The sequence below is a fragment of the Bombina bombina genome, chromosome 5, assembly GCF_027579735.1.
Source record: "Bombina bombina isolate aBomBom1 chromosome 5, aBomBom1.pri, whole genome shotgun sequence".
NCBI classification, from domain to species: Eukaryota; Metazoa; Chordata; class Amphibia; order Anura; family Bombinatoridae; genus Bombina; species Bombina bombina.
The window spans coordinates 835,640,067-835,666,298 of record NC_069503.1 but is presented as its reverse complement, the minus strand read 5'-3'; the positions used below and the strand labels follow the sequence as shown (position 1 = coordinate 835,666,298).

General features: G+C 39.8%; 1 protein-coding gene across 1 annotated transcript in view; it reads right to left on the bottom strand.

Moving 5' to 3' along the window:
• The window catches only part of LOC128660877 (tyrosine-protein kinase Yes), a 259,946-nt gene that overhangs the window by 145,703 nt on the left and 88,011 nt on the right, over positions 1-26,232 (bottom strand). The window contains exon 2 of the mRNA XM_053714959.1: positions 4,942-5,211. Coding sequence (XP_053570934.1) covers positions 4,942-5,206 — 265 coding nt within the window. The 5' untranslated portion in view covers positions 5,207-5,211. The remainder of the gene's footprint in view (positions 1-4,941; positions 5,212-26,232) is intronic.

Genomic DNA, 26,232 nt, shown 5'->3' with positions numbered 1-26,232 from the left:
CCCCTGTTCAATAAGCCCCCCTCAGGAGATATTAATCCTCGATTCCATAAGATAAAGGAGTCCCACTGAGACCCTGACTTCTTCGTTTTACTTTACACATCTTAAATAAAATGAAACAATCTTACCGGAATCTACACTGTGAAACAGGAACACGGCCCTTCAAGTGTGACAGATAGTAGCCTCGCTTCTGACATGGACTTGAGCAAACAAAACAGGCTGCAAAACTTGTCAATGCTGATTGCTAAGGAGCTGTTAATATGAGTCGGGATGGTTTCGCAGAAAGACTAACTTTCATCCAAGCTCTCACTGAGGGGCTGACAGGACTACTTAAAACTCCAGTGCCATTCCGAAGAGTACTACCCTCCATAAGAGACTATCTTTAATCTTCCGACACTTCTCTGCCAACCTCCTGTGACAAAAGGCAAAGAATGACTGGGGAAAGAGGGAAGTGGGGAAGGTATTTAAGCCTTTGGCTGGGGTGTCTTTGCCTCCTCCTGGTGGCCAGGTTCTGAATTCCCAAAAGTAATAATTGCAGCTGTGGACACTCCCCGTTTAAGAAAAATAAATAAATAAATAAATTAATAATAATAATAATATTATATATATATATATATATTTCATTTTGATCTATCAAATAACTGAAGGACACAGTAATATTTCATTAGTGAAATGAGGTTTATTGGATTAACAGAAAATGTGCAATATGCATCCAAACGAAATTAGACAGATGCATACATTTGGGCACGCTTGTCATTTTGTTGATTTGAATACCTGTAACTACATAGCACTGATTAATTGGAACACACAATTGGTTTGGTGAGCCCATTAAGCCTTGAACTTCATAGACAGGTGCATCCAATCATGAGAAAAGGTATTTAAGGTGGCCAATTGCAAGTTGTTCTCTTTGACTCTTCTCTGAAGAGTGGCAACATGGGGGCCTCAAAACAACTCTCAAATAACCTGAAAACAAAGATTGTTCAACATTATGGTTTAGGGGAAGGCTACAAAAAGCTATCGAAGAGATTTAAGCCATCAGTGTCCACTGTGAGGAACAGTGAGGAAATGTAAGACCACAGGCACAGTTTTTGTTAAGGCCAGAAATAAAATATTGGAGAGGCAAAGGCAAAGGATGGTGAGAACGGTCAAAAACAGCCCACAGACCACCTCCAAAGACCTACAACATCATCTTGCTGCAGATGGTATCACTGTGCATCGTTCAGTAATTCAGCGTATTGGAGAGTGATACGGAAGAAGCCTTTTCTGCACACACAGTACAAACAGAGTCGCTTGAGGTATGCAAACACACATTTGGACAAGCCAGCTTTATTTTGGTAGAAGGTGCTGTGGACTGATGAAACAAAGATTGAGTTATTTGGTCATAACAAGGGGCATTATGCATGGCAGCAAAAGAACACAGCATTCCAAGACAAACACTTGCTAGCCACAGTGAAATTTGGTGGATGTTCCATCATGCTGTGTGGCCAGTGCCGGTACTGGGAATATTGTTAAAGTTGAGGGTCGCATGGATTCCACTCAATATCAGCAGATACTTGAGAATAATGTTGAGAAATTAGTCACAAAGTTGAAGTTACGCCGGAGTTGGATATTTCAAAAAGACAACGACCCAAAACACTGCTCAAAATCTACTCTGGCATGTATGCAGTGGAACAAGTACAATATTCTGGAATGGCCATCCCAGTCCCCAGACCCGAATATAATTGAAAATATGTGGATTGATTTGAAGTGGGCTGTCTATGCTCAGCAACCATCAAACCTTTTTTGGATAAATGGTCCAAAATACCTTTATCCATAATCCACACACTCATTACAGGCTATAGGAAGCGTCTAGAGGCTGTTATTTCTGCTAAAGGAGGCTCTACTAAATATTGATGCCATATTTCTATTGGGGTGCCCAAATGTATGCACCTGTCTAATTTCTTCTTGATGCATATTGCACATTTTCTGTTAATCCAATAAACCTCATTTCACTACTGAAATATTACTGTGCCCTTCAGTTTTTTGATAGATCAAAATGAAATTGCTGATCCAAACAGCCCATTATTTATAAATGAAAATCATTGAAATTGTCAGGGGTGCCTAAACTTTTCCATACGACTATATATACACACATACACACACACGCGTGTGACTTCATTTTTAAAATTTTAGAATATACTGAAGCTGTTTAAAAGTGCATTGCAAATTAGCTGCAGAGAAAAAAAAAGAAATGCTGTTAAGTTTTTAAAATGTCTCTCGAATAAATTTGTTTCCTTTGCTCTCGGTCTAAGTTAAAAATGTAGTGATAAAAAAAGTGAAAATCGCTCACAAGAGCATTCAGGAGTTACAGCTTTGCAGACCGGGAAAGGCTAGAGGCAGAGTGAAAAACATTTCTGCAAGCCAGTCATCAATTAACACACTGCAATTTTGCAACGCTGCTCTATATTTTACTGTTCTCTTTAAACTAAGCATAGCTCTCTGGCTGCACTGTGTTAAGGAAAACTTGCACAGTACCGCAAGAGTACAGCGCTGTTTAAAAGAGAACAGTCTGCTGTAGCGCAACACTGCAAAGTAAAAGCACTAACAGTTCCTGCATATGTCCAGTTCTTTCTGCAGACATGGTGCGTTTTCTGCGATGATATCTCAGATCACAGCATGTTCTGCCTTGTGTTATCAAAGTTGCTCCCAGGAGTGTTCATCTGAACTTTCTCTAAAATGTCATGATTATATTCACTCTGATATTAGTGAGATTTTAACTTGCTGATAAGTGCAGACGTTTGCAAGGATTTGAAGATGGTCGTTCTTTGGCCTTTAGCTCTTCAGGGACTTCCTTTAGGTTTAAGTTACCCATTTATGATAGCTGCGTTTCTGACTCTTTTTCTGAGGATAGTCTCTCTGAGTCCCAGAACCCTGCTGCTGTGGCAGGGAATGTGTCCTTTAATTTCAGACTTGAGCATATTCATGCACTATTGTCAGAAGTTTTAATTGCTTTAGAGGTAGAGGAAAGTCCTGCTACAGTCAAGCAACCCGTTAAGAGGACCGATACATATTTTAAAGCAGCTCCAAATAAGTCTTCCTCTTTTCCCGTGATTGATTCAGTTTCGGAAATTATTACTAAGGAATGGCAGAAGCCAGATATTCATTTGTTTGATCTTCCAAATTTAACTCTATGTTTCCTCTCCCTTCTGTTAAAACAGAGATGTGGGAGACTGTTCCCTAAGGTAAATGCAGATATTTCCACTTTGTCCAGACATACTACTATTCCTTTGGAGGATAACTCTTAAGGATCATTTAGATTGAAAACTTGAAGGTTTTATCTTTGGGCCTGCAATCAGTGAAGCCTGTGTGGTGTGACAATCTCTCAGAACTTATATCAGAGTGGTTTTCCTAGAAACGAGATTCAGGATCAAATTAATCTAAGGACAGAAAATTCCTTTATTTGTGATGCAGAAGTGGAAATGATTCACATCAATGCCAAGAATTCTGCATTAGCTGTTTTAGCCAGGCGAGCTTTATGGATTGAGAATTGGTCTGCTGATACATTTTCCAAGCACAGAATGTTTTCCCATACCTTCAAGGGTCTGGGACTGGATCCTATTATTGCCACAGTCACAGGGGGTAAGGGAGCTTTTTGCACCAGGATAAGAAGTCTAAGGGTAAGCCTAGAACTGCAGGGTGTTTTGCACCTTTTGACAATCCCAGAAAAATGCCTCCTCTACTCAGAGTTCTAGTTATTCCAAATCCTCCTGAAAGTCTAACTCTTCTTGGTCCAAAAATAAACTGTCCAAGAAGTCTACCCCAGCTTCCAAAACCGCATGAAGGTGCAGCCACCATACAAGACCAGGCTCTGGTGGGGTGCAGATATGTACAGCAGCTACTTGGTCTTCTTTGCACACTTGTTCTAAGTTTTATCACTTTGATGTGTATGCTTCTTTTGATGCTGCCTTTGGCAGGAAAGTTCTGCGTGCCTGAATATTAACGTCCTGCCTTTACTGTGGATTCATTGACTCAGTGGCTTGGGTACTGATTCACACACAATTGCTCGAAGACACTCACCATCTGAGGAAAGAAAACAACATGTATGCTTACCTGACAAGCGGCAGTACTTGTTTGCACTTCTTTGCCCCGCTTTAGCTCTTCTGCTTTTCTTTTTTTCCCCTCCTCTGTTTGGCTATATCTATGACTGAGGATCATGGGATGTGGGAGGGATATAAAGCTCTGGTGTGTTGGGGTGTCTTTTGCCTCCTCCTAATAGTCAGAAGGGGAATATTCCCACACGTGATGGCGTGTGGACCTATATATATATATATATATATATATATATATATATATATATATATATATATATATATATATATATATATATATACATATATATATACATACACACACACACACACACACACATATACATATATATATATATATATATATATATAAATAAATATATATAAAAGGTAAATAGTTGGAGTCTAGCACCATAAGTTGTACTTAGTTTTCAGTCTGTGTGCACGTCACCAAGGAGTATCAGCCAAACTCCAATGTATACAGTCCATGTATGAAAAAAGGTAACAGCACCACAGTACAAAATTCTTCTTTACAGGTGAAAAATTTTCTTCATTTGGGTATAACAACCATAAAAGCGACGTTTCGGACCTACATGGTCCTTAATAATATATATATATATATATATATATATACACACACACACGTCTATACACAAATACACACACACACACACATTTATAAGTACAAATATGTAAATATCAGGGTTTATAAAATTATTAAAACTTTAGGATCTCACAAATATATTGAGAAGCAGTCACACATTTTTTTGTGTTATTTTTGGGGACTGAAGGCTGACTGTATACCCATATGTATAGATTGGTCCACAAAATTAAAAACTAGAAGTTAAATTCTTAGAAACACACAGTCACAACATACCTGTTATGACTCCTGGGTATGGTACAGGCACAGGTGAAAATAAAGATGAAGCTCCCCCAAAAGGTGTCATCCCTGATGAGCCTCCAAAAGGAGTCATCGAATGACTGTTAAAATTAGTTGATGTTCCTTTAGCTGCAGGTGACTGTGTGGCTTGTGTTGGGTCATTTCCATATTGGCTGGGGTTGGAACTCAAAGGGTCAGGTTTGGCCTCAGGTCTGTATTTTATAGAAGGTCCTTTGTCTTCTTTGCTTTTAATACACCCCATTATACCTGTAAAGAAATGTGCAAAAATGGAAATCAAACATTCAAAATCAGTAAAAATATAAATTAAATGGAAAACTAAGCTTGAGTATTTAATACATTTAAAAATATTCATGTGCTTACAATAAATTTTTATACATTATTGTAGAAAAAAAACCTTTTCAATTAAAGGGACAGTCAAGTCCAAAAAAATCTTTCATGATTTAAATAGGGCATGCAATTTTAAACAATTTACCAATTTACTTGTATCACCAATTTTGCTTTGTTCTCTTGTATTCTTAGTTGAAAGCTAAAACTAGGAGGTTCATATGCTAATTTCTTAGACCTTGAAGACTGCCTCTAATCTGAATACATTTTGACCACTAGAGGGCATTAGTTCACATGTTTCATAGAGATAACATTGAGCTCATGAACGTAAAGTGACCTAGGAGTGAGCACTGATTGGCTAAACTGCATGTCTGTCAAAAGAACTGAAATAAGGGGGCAGTCAGCAGAAGCTTAGATACAAGATAATTACAGAGGTAAAAAGTATATTACTATAACTGTGTTGGATATGCAAAACTGGGGAATGGGTAATAAAGGGATTATCTTTCTTTTTAAACAACAACAATTCTGGTGTTGACTGTCTCTTTAATGTATGTTCATGCTAAGGGATTTTAGCCTAACCTAGATGTATTAATTCACTAAATCATTCTACACGATGAAGCCTTTTGCGCACACTTTGCCATGTAGCTAAATTCTTTAGTTCCAGTAAAGTCTTCAGTGTCTGATTCATATTGATTAGGCATTAATGAATTTCATTTATAGTCTGGGTCCAGGTATGCAGATACTATATGACATATGATATATACATATGTAATGCAAAAGGGTGTATGCAGAATTTTTTTTTTATTATTGAATCACACAAACAATTTAAAAATTTGGAAAATGCACAAATAAAGCATATTAGCTAACAGAAGTAAGTTGGAGAGTCGTTTAAAATCCCATGCACTATAAAAATCCTGAAAGTTTAATTTTGACTTCACTATCCCTTTAATACATAGAAGTGTGATTAAAGTGGCATAAATACAAACAAATTACATGTGGAATTCTGTTTTTCCTAATATGTTATTTGATAATAAGAAAAAAATAAAAAAAAACAACAAAAAAAAAAACAGAAAAGGCTCGTTTTGGTATCCTTTGATTAAAATCAGTTAGCTAGTCTCAGGTGTGTTAACGTGTCTGGAGCACTACAGAGCAGCATTTTTGCAATAATGTAGTTAATAATAATAGATTATCTGCAAGAACACTAGATGGCAGCAGTTTTCCCTAAAGTGCGTCAGACACACCTAGGTATGCTCTTCAACAAAGAATAACAAGAGAAAGAAGCAACATTTTATAATACAAGTAAATGGAAAACTTTTTTTTAAACGTATACTCTATCTGAATCATGATCGAAACATTTTGGGTTATCATGTCCGCAAGATATCGCTGAATGCCGACAGCATATGCTGTCGGCATTTAACATTGCACAAGCAATTCTGGTGAACTGCTTGTGCAATGCTGCCCCCTGCAGAGGGTGTCAATCAACCTGATCATACACGACCGGCGGATTGATGTCCGCAGCCTCAGAGGCAGCGGACCAGTTAAGGATCAGCGGTCTTAAGACCGCTGCTCCATAACTGCTGTTTCCGGCGAGCCTGAAGGCTCGCGCAGAAACAGGGGCATCAGGGGCCATTCAGCCCTTGATTAGTCGGCCCCTATGTCTCTACTGTGTATATTTAAAACACACACACACATATATTCACTTATATGTACGATCTGCTCTCCATTCCATGGTCTGGATACTAGCAGATAAGATAAAATAAACATGTGTCTCATTTTCTCCTTGAAACACCTGTTTTAGTACTTGTCACAAATGAATTGATATTTATTTCTTAAAATTTGTAACTCTGAGTGAACCTGCTGGCTTGGATTTTAACATTTCTAGAATTAAAAAGGAAAAATACAGCTCATGAACCCTTGAAGAGTAAAATGCTCCTGTATAGCAGACTTACAAACTATGGGCAACCTGCTCCACAGGTTCCCAGTTTACTAAATATGTATAGCCATTTTAATAGCTTTTACATTTTAGTACAAACAAGCTTTTTACAGACAGATTATGGATCAAATTATATACACTGAAAGTCTATGTCTAATGCGCTGGCTGAGTTTACAAATTTTATGCAAGCATAAGTTGCCCTGCACGTGGATTTCAGATAAGGATAAATATTAAAGCTATGATTAATGAGTTATTTTGTATTTGCGTAAAAAACAGTTGTCTGAGAATGAGCTCCATCTCCACTCTATAAACCCCTAATGTTACATTAAAACTGCAAAGAAAACTGCAAAAATTAAAAACATCTGTCTTGATGTCACTAGGCGAAGCCAAACAAAAATACAGAATCTTGACCTGGCAACACAGTCCTTCAAGGGATTTAAGATCCCTTTTGGGTGGATTATTTTCTTCATACAAAAACATGATTCATGCTTTGCTGTACCATTATTGCAGGGGTCTTCCAACTCTGTTAAATTTCACAAAACTCTTGCAGTAAAAAAAAAAATTGATAGCGTTTAAAAATTAATATTTATGAAAACTGTAAAAAAAAGTATTTGCCTTTCAATGAAGGCATACAAAAAGCACAATTAAAGGCACAGTAAACAACTCAATTTCAGTACATTTTTTTTTTGGAGGAGCCAACGTGGGCTCGAGTCTGGAGACAACAAGGCTAGTCAGGGTCATTAGTTAGTATAAAGTGCATTGTTTTGCAATTATTTTTTTAAAGCAAATTAGGATAAGGATTTGTAGCATGGTTAGCCTTGAGACGTCTGAGGTGTACATTTCCATTTATGTTTTCTTAAATGCACAATTTGTAGAGCTAAATGACATGGAAAGGATAGAAAAGAAATTAAATAATGAAAAGTATTTTGCAAATTTATTTTACTATAGATAACCAAACTTTTTATATTAAAATCACCAGGTGTTAACTGTCCCTTTTAAGGGTCATGAAAAGAAGTCTAATTGTTATAAATTCAACGGTTCTACCATATAGTATGTGTTTATAGGATCCTAAAATCACCTGCCATATTTTAAAAATGAAGCTTTTACAGTAAAATTATGAACATGTGCTGACTCTTCATCCATGAAGGACAGCCCACTTTTTGCTCCATGCTTCCTTATTTAAAATGTAGCCAATTATAATGCGTCTCCTCTCCCTAAATTAGCATATTAATGACTTGTCCCATTTCTCGATCCTTACACTATTTTTCCAAACTCGCATGCGCAAAAGGAATAAATTCTTAGCTCAAGCGCATCTGGAAAGGCACTTTTATTAAACAAAGTGAAAGGCGAGGCGATCTGCACATAATGCCACTACGAAAAACCTGCGTGTGTAAGATTACTGAGAGCCTGGGAGAAACATTCTTGTGATGTAGGCAATTACGTTTGTAATGATGTTTGAGGGTTTACATAGAGCTTGCACAGGAGATGCGCGCTCCCAAAACTACCTATCCCGATAGAAATAAACTATAGGACTGTATAAGGAGTCAAAATGTGTGCTTGGAAATGCTTCACATTTTATAGGAAGAATACAAGGGAATGGCAAATATTTGCTAAATGATGGCATTTGGGTTTTTCTTTGAATAACGTTAAAAACTTTACATTGCATCTCACATTAGCATTTCATGTCCCTTTAAATGGACATGCTGCTGCAATAAGAACTTACCCTAATATATCATTATTGCACTAAAAGGGGGTGAACAGGTATTTAAAGTTATGTCCAGACCAGAAATAAACCACTGGTCCGGAGATGAACACTGCTGCTCTGCCAATCAGGGACAGCTAATGTGCAAAGCCACCAATTCCCCCTCTCTGTTCAGCTCAGTATTGGTCCTTCTCCTAAGCTCATACCTCCCAACATTTGTTGAGGGGGCGTCACCCAGGGACTCAGGAAGTAAGGGGGAGTCACTGTTTCGTACACATGGCGTATAGGACGGGACAGGGTTAAAGGTGGATAGTGGGTGAGATTATGTGCATATCTAGGCGGTTGGTGGGCATGATTGGTTGTTAGTGGGCATGTCTGGGCAGTATGTGGCCAGAGGTTAAAAGAAATTCTGCAAATCAGGACATATGGCTGCCTCAGAGAGATAGAGCTCAGATTTAGGGACAGTCCCTATGAAATAGGGACAGTTGGGAGGTGGCGGGTGGCTTTACAAGGTCATTAAAGTCAATTATTTTTATTTATGCATCAGAAATTATTCACAGCATTGCAAAGAATCTGCATGCCAAATAATTGCTTTTAAATCATTTCAACAGCCATCTTGTTATGCACTATTCAATATCGAATGCTCTCAAGCTGCTCTGGAGGAACCATTACATTTTTTTTTATTGTGCATAAACATTATATGGGGAATTAAACAGAGTTCAATGTCCTTTTAACAAGGTGTTTAAAGGGATACTAAACATTTTTTGTTCATGATTCGGATAGAGCATGCAATTTTAAGCAACTTCCTAATTTACACCTATTATAATTTTTTCTTTGTTCTCTTGCTATCTTTAAATAAAAAGCAGGGATGTTAAGCTTAGGAGCGGGCCCATTTTAGGTTCAGCACCCTGGATAGTGCTTGCTTATTGGTGGCTACATTTAGCCACCAATAAGCAAGTGTACCTAGGTTCTGAACCAAAAATGGTCTGGCTCCTAAGCTTTACATTCCTGCTTTTTAAATAAAGATAACAAGAGAACGAAGAAAAAAATGCTAATAGGAGTAAATTAGAAAGTTGTTAAAAATTGCAATCTCTATCTCAATCATGAAAGAAGAAAAAAAATGGGTATAGTATCCCTTTAACCCCTCTCAGAAGTTAAACAGATTGAATTAGAATATTTTTCTTATTGCAGTGTTATGTCCCTTTAATACATCACACAAGCCATCATAAAGGCAATCAACACTTACAACCTCTGACACCAGTTACATTTTTAGAAAACTGAACTATTTGGTGAAAAAACATAGAACTAAGAGTTTGTTAAAGGGACACTAAACCCATTTTTTTTTCTTTCATGATTCAGATAGAGCATGAAATTTTAATCAACTTTCTAATTTACTCCTATTATTAAAATTTTCTTCATTCTCTTGCTATCTTTATTTTAAAAGTAGGAATGTAAATCTTAGCAGCCAGCCCATTTTAGGTTCAGCACCATGGCTAGCGCTTTCTTATTAGAGGCTTACATTTTTCTACCAATAAGCAAGCATAACCCAGGTTCTCAACCAAAAATGGGCCGGCTCCTATGCATCACATTCCTGCTTTTTAAATAAAGATAGCAAGAGAACGAAGAAAAATTAATAGGAGTAAATGAGAAAGTTGCTTAAAATTGCATGCTCTATCTGAATCATGAAAGAAAAATACTGGGTTTAGTGTCCCTTTAAAGAAACATAAAATGCAGCTTCATATCTGAGAAAAATGTAAGAAATAATGCAGCTTTGTTCTGTCAAGCCAAAATATTTTTATGTGCTTTCCATTTCACTGTCCCCTAGAACAAAAGATCCCTTGCTAACCAATCACAACCCTGTCAGAAACACTTATCACCAATAGCACTCAGATGAATGCAATTAGATTTGCTAATGAGGCTGATTTCAGCCTTCCCACAGCACACTTGTACTTGGCAATTCCCAATAAGGTTTGTTTTCATAGGAAACTACAGACCAGGCCGGACAGTAGGTTTGTCAAGTTTATTAATTACACACAAAAAGAAAACAAAAATACACTTGCATCTGGTTTACTGAGAGAGGAACATCAGACTAGCTAAAAATCAACACAACCTACTGGGCTAAGGTTTGAGAACAGCTACTATGTACACTATGTACTCTGAGAACAGGTACTATAACTACTATTTAATTTGAAACATTTAGTTGTTGAAAATCGATGGATATAATTTTCCTTTTTTTTCTGTTCGGCACACCTGGGAAGACTGCAGCTGCTATTGCAGTTTTTACCCCATTTAGCCACTGAGTCACCAAATTTACAATTCAGTCAAAGTGCCAAGCTGCGTCATTTAAACAAGTTCATCAAACAACCCTACTGCATGAATGTCACTGCTTGAAAGGATGACTCAGTCATTGTGATGACGTTCATAGATAGCTTAAAAGCTTGCCTGAAGGGGCAGATCTGAGGCCTAGAGCACAGAAACAGGGATTTAGATAACAGTATGAGCCATCCCAGAGTGAGGTCGGATACAAGTGATTACACTTAATTTCAGCTAGCCACCCTGTGCTCTGCTATCCTATCGCTGAAATATTCACAGCTGCACAAAACAATATAGAGACATTAACAAAAAATACAGCAACAAGCAGATAAGATTGCTGCTGAAATACCTAGAAAATGAAGTAGGCAATACTGACTAAAGGGATATTATAGGGTAGTTTTTTTTGTCATTAAAGTAATGTACTTTTCTAGTTATGGGTTTAAAATCTACAGAGGGGTTGAATAAATGGCGTGGTACATTGCCACAGCTGAACAAGACATGGCTAGTAAAATCATCAGGAATGGCATACACATGCATGCGCCAATCACGAGATAGGATTTTTTTGTTAAGGTTGCAGCAACTTTGAAATAATAAAAAAAAAATTATGATATGTAACTCATTGACCAATAGAATAACCTCTTTGTCTCTGGTGCTTTGACTTTGCCACCCGAATTCAAAGCTGAGCCTTTTTTTAAAAAAAAATTCCATGAAAATGCAGGTGGTTGGTTCAGCCAATCAGGTTTCATATCACTGACTCCATAGATAATATTGGGAGGGCACGCTCAGTTGATAAGACATACAGAAATCAACTAGAAAGGCTAACTCATTTAATGAAAATCACCACAAATTAACAAAAATGTTTACTTTAATTACTATAAAGAAAAGATAATTCATAACTTGTCTATATGCTTTTTCAAAGATGATGCCATTCTAAATGAGTTCCACCAGTAAATACAGTAGATTTGGATAATCAACAAATCCATGATAAAAAGACAATGCAATAGTACTTAGTGTGAACTTTAAATGAGTAGTAGATTTTTTCTGACACATTTCAAAGTTATGTCTATTTCCAATCTCCCTGTATCATGTGACAGCCATCAGCCAATCACAAATGCATATACATATATACAATGAATTCTTGCACATACTTAATAAGAGCTGGTGACTCAAAAAAGTGTAAATATGGGGGGGGCGGAGCCAACTACCAAGCAGACTGGCCGCATACAGCAAGATCTCCGGCTCCTAATACTATTATAAAGGATTTATTGCTAACTCCTATACAGCCTAAACTACATAACAAGGTCTTCCATAAGCCCACTTTAGGAACGGAACAAGGATTTGAGCTTAACAGCCAGAAATGACATTAATAACTGTTGAAGAAAACGCCTACACTGCGGTACAGTCCCTGCTCGCTAATCTAAAATGGCGGATGGAGGAGAATTTCGCTGAGCTCACAGCGCTTCTGAAGCCTGCTGCACACGATTTAGCTGGTAAAGGTTTAGCTGACAACCATTTACCTTTGACTGGGAAGCTTCCTATGCCTGATATGACCCTTATTTTACCTGATATGGGACTGAGCTGTGAGGTTCCCGTTCTGGGCGGGTCCCGGCAGCGCAAAGCCGACTACACGGAATTTGCAAAGCCCCAGGCACTCCTAGATCCGGAGCACTGTAGCATGGTTACCTCATGGTTACCTACCTGACGTAGTAGGTCTCTTACTGCCAGCTGGGCTTTCAGTGCTCCCTGATGTGGGAGCCGGTACCACACCTAGGATAACAACAGACTGTCTTACTCATCTCCGCTCCTTCCCGCAGGTGGATGAAGTCCAGATGTGCGTCTGCTCCAGCGGATATTGCTATGTTTATGGCCCTGACTGCCGACTTCTCTGTTGCGCCACTGTGTTTGCATGTATGAGAGAAGGTATCGGCTGAGGTGTATAGTGACACTGGACTGACTTGCGGGCTTGACTGGATGACCCTTTGATTTCCCAAGGGTTACGTATTGTGAGTTGGACTGTTCTGGATGCCCCTGATTTCTGCTCCTTTTGATTTGGGACGAATTGCTATATCTAATTGAGACTAAATTCTAGCTGCTAAAGAGTTGCCTGTTGCCCTACAAACTGGAGTCGGTTAGCCTGTTTATGCTCCCTATTGTTCAGGTCTCTCCCTGACAAATCTGTCATTTCTGTAATGACCGGACTTCTGAAGTATATACGAGGGGACGCCACGCATCTTCTGTTCACTTTTCCTAAGCCAGATGAAAGCACTATACATGCAGTTTGTAGAGTTTTTGTTTTTTAGTGCTTCGCTAGCCCCACTTAACTTCAAATGGTAGTCCCTTCTACAAGCCCGCTGTTTGCTCCTGGGTACTACTACCTGGCCATATGACTGACTCCTGTGAGATTCATGATGTAGGCCTACTACTAAAACGCTACTCTCAGATCTTGTACTCATCTGTCCCTGCACTGATGTTCATTTCTATGTTTTCATTTATAATAGGTGCTATGTTCCTCTTCTCTTATTTTATAATAGTCTTTATGACCATATAACACTGGATATCCTAGTACATTTCTCTAACTATTGGCAGCACATACTAAAGCCAGCCTTGCATATAGTTGTATACATATTTTCTGGTGGCCACTGCTTAGTTCTGAAGTAAACATAAAGAGGTGACCTATTACAGCTATAAAACATAAAAACTGATTCCTGTATAACAGGATGGGCAACTACATAGATGAATCTTATTGTTTTTACTAGTATAAGTGAAGTTCTGGCCTGCACCTCTGATTTTTCTATTGTTGTTATTAATATCTCTCTCCCCGCATGGGTATAGACACATAAAACTTCAATGTATATCTATTGTATTTTATGCACACGTATATATGCATAGGCATGGTGTTTGTATGTTTATGTATATGTTAGTACTATTTTTTCTTCCCTTAACATGTGTGTAACTATACTTCATTATCTAAGTCCTTTTACATGGCTCCATACTAATCTCTACATGCAGTGCACTATCAGGTCATGTTAATTTTGTAGTTGTGTTTCTCTGCACATCCATTTTTATACAAAATTTAGTTACACATATGAGGATACTCTCATGTTATCTACATTGATACTCGTCATATATACCCTGGGGCTCAGGCTATTACACCACGCTCTAGTATCGGTAGCCTATGATATGAGTCACAGGACTATTTCTTATATCTTTCTTATGCCACACAATTACATTGGATTAGCTCCCAATCATTATATTCCTTATAGCCATCAAATTTATCGATTTTGATATTTGGAGAATTTTACTGTACCATGGGTTTTTGTATTAAGACTTACACTAGAACTGATATTGATCCGGACTTCCGGTGGGCGGGCCTGAGAAGCGGCAGCATTGGGAGAGAGCTCCGTGTATAGTGGAGCTGAATGACCGATTTGACCGCTCTCCTAGGGGGCCCCACGCAGATATCTTGTTGGGGACTCATCTCTAAGCTATCCCAACTGACCTGGCAGCGTGAAGGGCTTATTACATCAGCCCTTGTCCCCGGAGGGACGGAAGAAGCGCAAACGTTACTGCCCGGCGCCATCTTGGATGACAGCGAGGTGCCCGCTCCTGGATCCCCCGGCACACTCATAACACATGAATGCCCTGCAGCATTAACATCAGCAGCACCAGTACCGGACACCTGTGCAACCGCCATCCTAGCTGACAGTAAGTGCTGTGACTGTGTTCAAGAAGCGCCTACTATTATTATAGCCTAGTGTTTCTGGCTCCTCTGCCTCCCTCCCCTACCATCTTAACCGCCACATAATACACTAATACAGGGAAACCCCTGCCCGCTGACCCTGAAAAGAGACACTACAGATTTACTACTTGAGGGGTGGAGAACGGAGGAGGTGAGGTTGGAGCGCAAATTCTAGGCCCTGAATCCTGTTAACCTTTCGAAGACAGGGGCAATTGGAGTGAGGAGAGAGGGTGAAGGAACTTTACAGAGGTCTAAGGGCCCCAAATATACCTCCACTTAAGGATACAGAGGTGATAGCTGGGTCACTGCCTGAAGCACAATTCTGCTCTGCCCACGTGGTGCGCATCAACTACTTGCATTTTGAATGTGTAGACCTGAAAATCTTGCTTCTTTAACACATACCTGCCTCACTACACAAGAACTTTCTACACTACCCAGTCCTTTAGGAATTTAAGCTGCGTGTGTGCCTGTAGACAGCACTGTTCGTGCAACACTCCAATTTTCACCTACTCTATTGTCCCACATGAAAGTGGATAAATATTTTAAAGTCTCTGCCACACAGGCTATACCTATCATGGCGGGCAGGCAAAAGCAGGCTGACAGAAAGCAGAAACAAGCCCCAGAACCACAGCCAGAACCCCTGGCACCGCCGGATGGGGATTTTACTTTAGATACCCCCCAATCCCTGTTGCATGATTTAAAAGCTTTTTTTCTTCCAAAAATGGAATCTTTACAGGCGGGCATGGATACTCTCACTACAGAGATCAGGCAATATTCCACACGCCTGCAACATGCAGAACAGAGAATCTCTGATGTTGAAGATACCCAGCACTCCTCTTCTGTTACCATCTTACGACTGGAGCGTCAGAGTTTTGCACTTCAAGAGAAGCTTGATGATCTGGAGAACCGCTCTCGCCGCAATAACTTGCGGGTTGTGGGAGTGCCTGAGTCAATCAAAAATAAAGATCTTCTTGAATTTACAGCCCTAACATTACCCAAGCTGCTGCAATTAGACCCAGACACCCTTCCACTTGACGTGGAGAGGGCCCACAGAATAGGCCCTGAATCCTTGCCTAACAGATCTAACCAGCGCCCAAGACAAGTAATTTTCAAGTTGCTTCGCTACCAGGAAAAATTAGCTGTTCTCAAAGCCTACAGAGCCAAATCAGACCTTAGCTTCGAGGGTCACAAATTACTAATCTTTCAAGACTTTTCAGCCGAAGTAGCGAGGAAAAGGAAAGACTTCGCACCCTTGTGTTCTAAGTTGCACTCGCAGGGGAGACAGGCCTCACTTCTGTACCCAGCTAAGCTGCGGCTTATGACCCCAGGGGGTCCTAAGCTCTTCACCACACCTCAACAGCTGCAAGAACACCTAGATGCTGAAAACAAAGATGGGGATACTTGAATCGCCCCAACCGGACTTGTCCTGGATATGGTGGTTAATTATACTTCTCTTGAGAAGGATTCTGACTCTTCACTTTAAGTGCGCCTTACCTGGTGATAACCAAAGGCTGATACGGAGAGGCCCAGAAGTGGGGTCTTTCCCCGAGCTCCACACAATTGGACTATGTGGTGTTGTCTACATCACTGTTAATACATGCCTGAGTACTGTATTTTCCTTACTTGGTTTGTTCTGTTATGTTTTATGTTTTATCCTAGATCTTGGTGAAAACCTGCAAGAGTCATCTGGTCTACAATGTTTGACACGTAAACTTTATATTTGCCTTGTGGGGGAGAATGGGGGTTTTCACAGGGTTTTATGTTTTGTTTTCCTTATTACTCTGCTTGCATTGGGCGGGAAGGGTAAAGTCGCTTTCCTGTATGTCCTTGGGAAGTTTCAAGTCCCTCCCCTAGCCGCTGATTACGCACTTATACCTCACCCCACGCAGTGCCTATGCGCAGCTTGTATACCTCACTTTTCCATAGAGAGGCTGATATTTGCGCTACCTCCCTGCAGAATTCTATGGGATTACATATCCCCCCAACTAATATTATTGTGTTGTCCTGAGCTTTCTCCCATGGTAACAGTAACCGTCAGCCCGTTTAGCCTGCCTGTAGCTAGGCATATGCCCCCTATGCCCCTTACTCCTTTTTCAAACGTCCCTCAAACCACCTTAGGTTGCGCTGCATCCCATCTCTCTGTAGTTCTAGCACAAATGCTACGGCAATACATGGGGTGGGACTGGTTGTTAAAAAACAAAGGGGTTCTGTCTGTTGAATTTGTGAGAATGCTGGGGTCCTTTTCAATGTTTATGGCTATGTTTCTAAATATGCTCTCTTTCTGGTCCTGCCCTCAGACCTCTCCCGATGCTCACCTGGTCTCGCCCCCCCTGGACACGAATCTCTGGCAGGCGTTCCCTGGCTGTCCTCTGTTGGTGAGTCATTCTTCAGATTCTCTTCTCTACACACTCCTACCCACATATCACATAAGCGCTTCCTACCCCATTAGTGGGGGTCATGCCTTCCTGCATTACAGAATAGAAGCTCAGGTGCATGGGGCCACACCATGTGGTCTATCGTTTAGTTTTACTCACTTTTACCTCAACCCCAAATCTAATGTATGGCTGTAAACCTTAGGTTTATCTCCTGGAATGTGGGGGGCATTACGTCCCCGGCAAAAAGGAGCATGATCCTACAGCAGCTTAAGGCCCTACGTACTGACATAGCTCTGCTCCAGGAAACAAAACTAACCGCAGCTGAACATGAGAAACTGAAGTCTCGGTGGGTAGGTCACATTCTATACTCCCCTACTGAGAGTAGAAAGAGGGGAGTAGCTATCTTGGTAAAAAAAGGCCTTTCAGTGTCTTTCTCGCAGGTAGACATAGATAAAGGTGGGAGATACATTCTGGCTGCCCTGGGGGTGGGTAACATGAATTACACTTTATGCAATGTCTATGGCCCCAACGAGTTCTGCCCCTCCTTTTGGTCGACTCTGCTGGCTAAACTAGCCACATACACTGCTCCTATTATCCTGGGGGGGGACTACAACTTGGCCCAGGCTCTCCCCTTGGACAGATTCAGGGACCCTGCTTTAGTTAGTTCTTCAAAACATTCATACACAAGATATAAGAGGGAGGTATCACTGATAAACAACTTAAAATCAACATTAGGGCTTGTAGATGTCTGGAGGGTTAGGAATCCACTGGAGAGAGATTACACTTGTCTATCCAAGACGCACAGCACCCTCTCAAGAATAGACTATTTTCTCACCTCCTCTGAAATAACATCTCAAATTCACCACCCAACCATTGAGCGCATAGTAATATCAGACCACGCCCCAATCCATTTCACACTCCAACCTACACGCATCAGACCCCCGAACAGGACTTGGAGATTTCCCTCTTACTTATATAATGATATAAATTTCCGGCAACATCTCAAGACGGAGTGGGCACACTATGCGTCAGATAATGAACAGCACCGTAACAACCCAAACCTGTTCTGGCATGCCTCTAAGCCAGTTATGAGGGGAATCATTACTTCCTTTACAGCACACCACAATAAAAAATTTGCGAGAATTAACGAGGCATTTCTAGCAAACCTTACTGAAGCATATAATATGTACCTCTCTAATCCTACCCCCGCCTCTAAACAAAAATATTATGATCTTAAGCTCGCTAGAGACACATATTTAACCCAACAAAATAATAACTTCGACATACACAGACAGGGACGATATTTTAGGCACGGTAACAAGTCAGGTAAACTACTAGCAAACTTAGTCAAGCTCTCTACCCCTAAATCACACATATTGGCCATAAAATCCCAATCCCGCTTAACCTCGAACAATAAGGAAATTATGTCAGAGTTTGTCAAATATTACACCTCCCTGTACACAGGCCAGGAGATTAATCTGGAGGCTAAGCAAAACTTTTGGAACACTACATGTATCCCTACTCTCACGGATGAACAGAATTCCCTACTTAGCGCCAGTATTTTACCTCAGGAAGTAATTAAAGCTGTAAATAGAGCCAAGCTTGGAAAAGCTGCAGGCCCTGATGGGCTTCCCACAGAATATTATAGACTCCTAGTAAATGAGGTTGCCCCTGCCCTATCCTCCCTATTCACAGCATATTTAGAGGGCTCATCTCAAATAGATACCAGATTTACAGAGGCAAATATTTGTCTTATCCCTAAACCGGATAAAGATCCCACGGACACCTCCTCCTATCGCCCAATCTCGTTACTAAACGGAGATTATAAATTGTTAACCAAAATCTTAGCTGATAGACTGGCACAGGTCCTTCCCTCTCTTATACACACAGATCAGACTGGGTTTATCAAAGGTAGATCATCTGTGATCAATATCAGGAAAACTTTAGCAATCACCTCCCACTACTGGTATAACTCCCATTCCCCTAATCCGGTAGATTTGCAGGATGCCTGTCTCCTGGCCCTTGACGCAGAGAAAGCGTTCGATAGGATAGAATGGGACCACCTACATACATCATTGGAAAAATTTGGCCTTTCGGGCAACTTTGCATCTTTTCTCAACCGGTTATATACAGCCCCTAAGGCATCTCTGATTATTAACGGCGAGCTCTCGCATTCATTTGCACTGCAGAGGGGCACGAGGCAAGGGTGCCCTCTTTCCCCTCTATTGTTTGACCTAGCCATAGAGCCCCTTGCTTGTCACATCCGTCAAACTTGTGACGGACTAGACATCCAGGATCAGAAGCTACATCTGTCTCTGTATGCCGATGACCTGCTTCTATTTATCGGCAACCCTGCGACCAATTTGACACCTCTTTTGAATATAATTAAAAACTTTGGGACCTTCACAGGGTATAAAATTAATATCAACAAATCGGAGGTTCTCTGGTTACAAAACAAGCAAAATACTCCTTTAACAAATACCACACTTAGAATAACAGACGGATCCTTTAAGTACCTAGGTATTCAAATACATATGAACCCCAACAACTTATACCAATTAAATTTGTCAGACTCTCTACGTAACATAAAACTTCTGCTTTCGGGCTGGCATAATTTGCCCCTGTCACTCACAGGGCGAATACACCTCTTTAAAATGGTTGCGCTACCCAAACTCTTGTACCCTCTGCAGATGCTCCCTCTACTTCTCACCCAGCAAGATACTAAATCACTACAGTCCGCGTTGGGACAGTTCATTTGGAGAGGGAAGAAGCATAGGATAGGGAGAGATTATCTGGTCATGCCCTTGGAGAAAGGGGGTCTTCGTCTCCCGAATATAGCATGGTACAACTGGGCTACCCTAGCCAAGCTGGTTTTAGATTGGCTGGTTGGCAATAACAATTTTACTGTCCCCACACTAGAAAACAATTTGGTCAAACCAATGGCCCTGGCTTTTTTACCACACGCAAATTTCACCTCCTTACCTGCGCAAATACAGTGCCATGTCTTGTACAGGGATCCGCTTAGGGCCTGGGCCAAGTTGTGCAGGGTATGGGGAATAGACAAATCTGTGAGTAAATATCTACCAATTCAGGGTAATTTGAATTTCCTACCAGGTTACACTACCAAAGCATTCCAGGTGTGGCAGGCTCAAAATCTCACCATGGTCAAACAGCTTTTTAACCCTTTAACATTGGAGATTGTCCCATTTCAAGATTTAAAGGAAAAGTTCAATCTCCCGAGCTGCCACAGTTTTGCGTACTTTCAGAGCAGGCACTATATCTCTAAATTAAAAGCAGAGGGGCGTCTCCCCAAGGAACCCACTAATATTGACACTTTATGTGCACTGGCGAGACAGGGTTCCTGTAAAATCGCGCACACTTACAACACCATACTTAGACACTTTGAGGCCACTGCAGTGCGCAGACTCATATCGAAATGGGTTGGCTTTGAGGGCTTATTAGTAGATGAGGGGCTTATCTGTGACAGTTTGGAAAAGATACAAACAATCACTATCTCGGCAAAACTGAGAGAGACACACCTAAAATTTATTCAGCAAGCTTACATTACCCCGCACCTGCGCTCTAGATGGATTCCTGAGGCTAGGGATATTTGCCCTAAATGTAGCTATAGCTCCCCTGACTGGTTGCATCTAATATGGAATTGTCCCAAGCTCAGAGACTTTTGGCTCAAGGTGTCGTACTGGCTTACGAAAGTAACAAAATCTCAGATTGTACTCTCGGCCCAACACATAATCTTCCTAATCTCTGCCGCTGTCTCCCATCCTTTTGATAACTTTGTGTCTCTGGTTGTGGTTCTGGCAAAGCAAATTATATTGGCGGGTTGGGCAGGGGAGAAACCTCCCTCTCTTCAAAAACTGATTAGAAGTATACACACGCAAATGCTAATTGAACAGGCAGACGTGAAGGGCGATCCGGAGAAGCGGATAAAACATTTCATATCTAAATGGGACACTTATCTTTTACACCTACCGGAGTCAGTTAGAGAAAGAGTCATATACCCATTTAAAAATAGCCTTTTCATTTTAAATGAGAATCTCCAAGGTAGATGGTCTTTCCCAGCTGCCCAAAAATGATCAGTAAGCCTAGCCTAAGTGCACATAATCTTGTCTGCTCTGGGGGCCTTTGTTGCGGTACCACTTCTTGCTGTCATCTTCTTTTTCTTTCTCCATCTCTGTTTCTCCCTCGTGTCCATGGGGGGCGACCTTGGCCGGGGGGCCCTGGGTAAGTAAGTTATTTTTGTCTGTTATTTTTGTTTGTTAAGATTTGTGTTATGATGTTATAATGTTGTTTTGTCATTTATAAAAAAAAAAAATGAATGAACCCAGACCTCTGCATGGTGAAGGTCGGCAGATCATTGAGGATGTGTCTAGGCAAAGATTGTTACTTGTACCCTTTCAATGGTCTTTTTCTTGAATAATATCATTAAGCTGCACTAAGTTAATTCTTATGCCATGTATGTACTGGATTCTAATCATAAATAAAGTTATTAAAAAAAAAGAACTGATATTGATCCACGAATGTGATCCTGGTAAACCCTTTGTTTTTCCTTTTATTAGTTTGACCGTACCCTTTCTGCGATTCAAAACTGGAAATTTCTAAGCTTATTCAGATATATGGAACTGTTCTCCCCTAATGATACTCCTTAATCTGACACAATTTACAGTAACCCTTATAGGTTGCTCCCATACTTCTTCCTATTATAGCCATTCATATTACATTATAAGGGATCTGAATCAATACTACTGTATTGGAGCGATAGAGAGCTTTACCATAATATGTGATATCCTAACTTAATCCCCCCAAAGTATTAGTAGAGAGTATCTTCACTAGCAGTGTTTTCGAAAATTTAGAGAACCAATATTGATAACCACCATCCTGATTTGCTAACTGGCTCCGCCCCCATCCCCCTAATCCCCCCGCTTATTCCATTTTGAGCGGCTTTCGCCCGCTGCATTCCCTCCCCCCTTAAAACTACTAAACTAACTGCCCCCTGGCCCTATCAACAACTGAACAGATACTTTATTTTACTACTTCTATGGCTCAGAGAGGACCACTTAAAACCATAAAGCTAACTCCCCCCTGGCCCTAATAACGCCTGAACTGTTATCTTAGTTAAATTTATTTCTTTACCGGGCACAGGGAGGACCATTTTTCTCTACGTTACTCTTATGATACCATATTATAACCATATTATAAAACTGAAGTCTCTAAATTGATAGCCCAAATTGTATAATAATGTTGAAGATTTGTGGATACATAAGGCCTTTTCTACTTGGTTTCCTTTTTTCTATTGCAATCCTTCTTTAATAAGGCTGTGTGTACACTCATATGTAAATGTTTCGGGGCATACCCAATTTGTTGCATCTATGTATGACTTCAATAAAAATTGATTTAAAAAAAAAAAAAAAAAGTGTAAATATTAATAGACTGTGCACATTTTGTTTATAGAAGTAAATTGGAAAATTGTTTATAATTGAATGCTCTATCTGAATCATGAAAGTTTAATTTTGACTTGAGTGTCCCTTTAACAATAATAATAATAATAATAATAATAATAATGCAAAACTTGGTTCCATACCTATAACCAATTCCCAAGAAAGGGGATTTTAGCTGACCAGCATTAGACCTTTGGATATTAAATACTCATGTTTTAAAATAGAATATCTGCTAACTCAAATTAATTGTTATTTCTCCACAACCAGATTGTAGACCTTAACCCTTTGGCTGCTAAGCCATTTCCCACCTGGGTGCTAATATTTTATTTTTTTATTATTATTTTTGAAATTTTTGAAATCTTTTTTTTTAACTTTTTTTTTTTTTTTTTTACAGACCCAAGACTTACACTGTTGGAAAGGTTAGGTGATTACCTTTCCAACAATGGGTCTTGGGGGTCTGTAGCTGCTTAGATGCCTGAGATATAGGCTTCTAAGCAGCATGCCCCCTCCTCCTATACTTAACATTGTTAAGTATAAATAAAGTTGCGCGGTGACGTCATCATGTAATTGCGCGTGACGTCACCGCGCATCACATGAAACTCCGGCGATGCCTGTCACTCTACAGGCACGATCGCCGGGGTAGGAGCAGCAAGAAGCCCCCAGATCTCCCTCAAAGTGGGAGAGTGCTAGTGACGGCTCTGAGCCGTCATTAGCACCAGAGTGAGAAACTCTGTGACAGCTCAGAGCCGTCATTAGCACTCAAAGGGTTAAAGGGACATGACACTCAAAAATGTTCTTTCATGATTTAGGTAGAACATACAACTTTCAAATTTACTTCTATTATCTAATTTATTTCATTCTCTTGGTATCATTTGTTGAAGGAGCATCAATGCACTACTGGTTTCTAACTGAACACATGGGTGAGTCAATGACAATCAGTATATATATACAGCCACCAATCAGCAGCTAAGACCTAGGTTCTTTGCTGCTCCTGAGCTTACGTAGATAAACCTTTCAGCAAAGAATAACAAGAGAAGGAAGCAAATGAAATAATAGAAGTAAAATTGGAAAGTTATTTAAAATTGTATTCTCTATCCCAATCATGAAAGATTTGGGGTTCCATGTCCCTTTAAATTTAATGCATGTCTGAATTTTCCCACTTACTACTGCAAAAGAGACTTTTTTTTTTTTTTTTTAATCTATGCCTCTCTTTGGTCTTTCCACTGCAATAAGAGTCCAGGTAATTATTTTTCAGAAAGGAAGATTTACAAAAATGTATAAATACTTAAGGATCCTACAGAAAATCTCTACCTAGCATCAAGATTTTGAATTGCCCTGTGATGGATGGTCATTCTAAATAAAAGAAAGAAAGAAAAAACACATACACACACTTTTGGGAATTTGAGTTCTCAACATATTAGTGGCAAACCAAAAGGTGCTTATCGGAATGAGCCTCTTGGAATAATCATCCCAACAGGAGGATGGAGAATGCATCCAATTTAAGGCAACTTTCTAAACGTCTGACAGATTTCATTTTGTAATGCCAGTGTCCTCAGAATAAAACAGGTCTTGGTGGAATACTCAGTCCAATTAGTAGTCTTTGCTGAAGATGTGACTAACAGGACTAGCATTTATATTACCCTAAAATGTGGAGCATTATTACAGATAACATTCATTAAAGGGACAGTACTAATTGAGTATAAAATGTATGATAATTTGCATAAAGGGACAGTCTACACCAATTTTTATGGTTTTAAAAGATTCATAATCCCTTTATTACCCATTCCCCAGTTTTGCATACCCCTTTAAGGTTTATTTAAGTATATGAACTGGCTGATTTTGTATTTTGAAGACAAAACCTAATAAACTGGTTTGAGCTTGTAGGTATAAGCAGATCTCATTATCTCATTACATTATAACATTGTGTACATATACCTGCTTCTTTATCTTATATCTATCTATCTGTAAACCAGAGACCAATACTTGGAGAGAACAATGGAAAATAAACATTTTATTAGCTTATCTCTTCTATACCCCACTGGGGGTGTAATTTCTTCTGCTGGCTGTGTTTACACAGCTTATCTATAGCTTGGATCTAAGGCCAGAAACTTTCAGAATAGGTGGGGATACCACCGGCTAAAGCAACTATTTCAAATGCCAATATAAGGCTAAAGGAAATACTTAAACAATTTAATACACTCCAGCAGGTAAAGTGGATCAATTGGAACAAATTAAAGGGGAGATAATTTTTGACCAAACTGTCCCTCTAAGGCTTGCAGCTCCTGCACAAATACTTTACTTATGTGTTTTAACCCCTTAGCAAGGTCAGGAATAGAAGAATGATATGCTTTAACAAATTAGAGCATGTCGTTTTTGCTATATAATGTCCCTCTAAAGGAACACATGGCACTCACGTTTATAGCTCATTCTACATTGGGATACTTTAAGCAGCTGAAACAGACATTACTTCTAAGGTTCTTTGTAAAGCAGAAGAACAGAACTCTTCATATTTCAAGGTCACATTTAAAGGGACAGTGTACACCACTTTTGCATGTAATAGACACTAATATAAAGAATAATATGCACAGACTGATCTAAAAATCCAGCATAAAACCTTTTAAAAAAACTTACTTAGAAGCTCCCAGTTTACCACAGTTGATGAGGTTGACTGGGACACCCCCAGTGAAAGGGGCTGGAAAAACAATTAGAGCAGACACTTCCCCCTTCCCTGCAAATGAAGAGACAGATAACACAAACAGGAGCCAGCAGGAGTCTGTGAACGCGGGTATACATCTGATACTGTGGGGCTTGGTTAGGAGTTTGAAAATCATCACAATGTTATTAAAACATAAGCAAAACTACACATCGTTACAAAAACACTCCCAGATATGCTGTATAAATTGATCATCTACAAAACATTCATGCAAAGAAAATCTAGTGTATAATGTCCCTTTAACAGGATCGTTCTCTTTTCTGTATTGTCTGCTAAATAAAGCTTATTTATATTTCAGATGTCTACTCACTTATACCTCTTTCTAGCTTCCTGTGTGGATTTGTGTTCCACTGCTTGATATATATTTTTATTGGTGGGAACTACTAGGGTAATTTGCTAACGGCTAGATTTAGAGTTTTGTCGGTTGGCACCCGCGTAGCCAACGCCGGCTTTTTTCTGGCCGCACGATTAAAAATAACTCTGGTATTGAGAGTCTACATAAAGGCTGCGTTAGGCTCCAAAAAAGGAGCGTAGAGCATATTTAACGCAGCTTCAACTCTCGATACCAGAGTTGCTTACGGATGCGGCCAGCCTCAAAAACGTGCTCGTGCACGATTCCCCCATAGGAAACAATGGGGCTGTTTGAGCTGAAAAAAACCCTAACACCTGCAAAAAAGCCGCGTTCAGCTCCTAACGCAGCCCCATTGTTTGC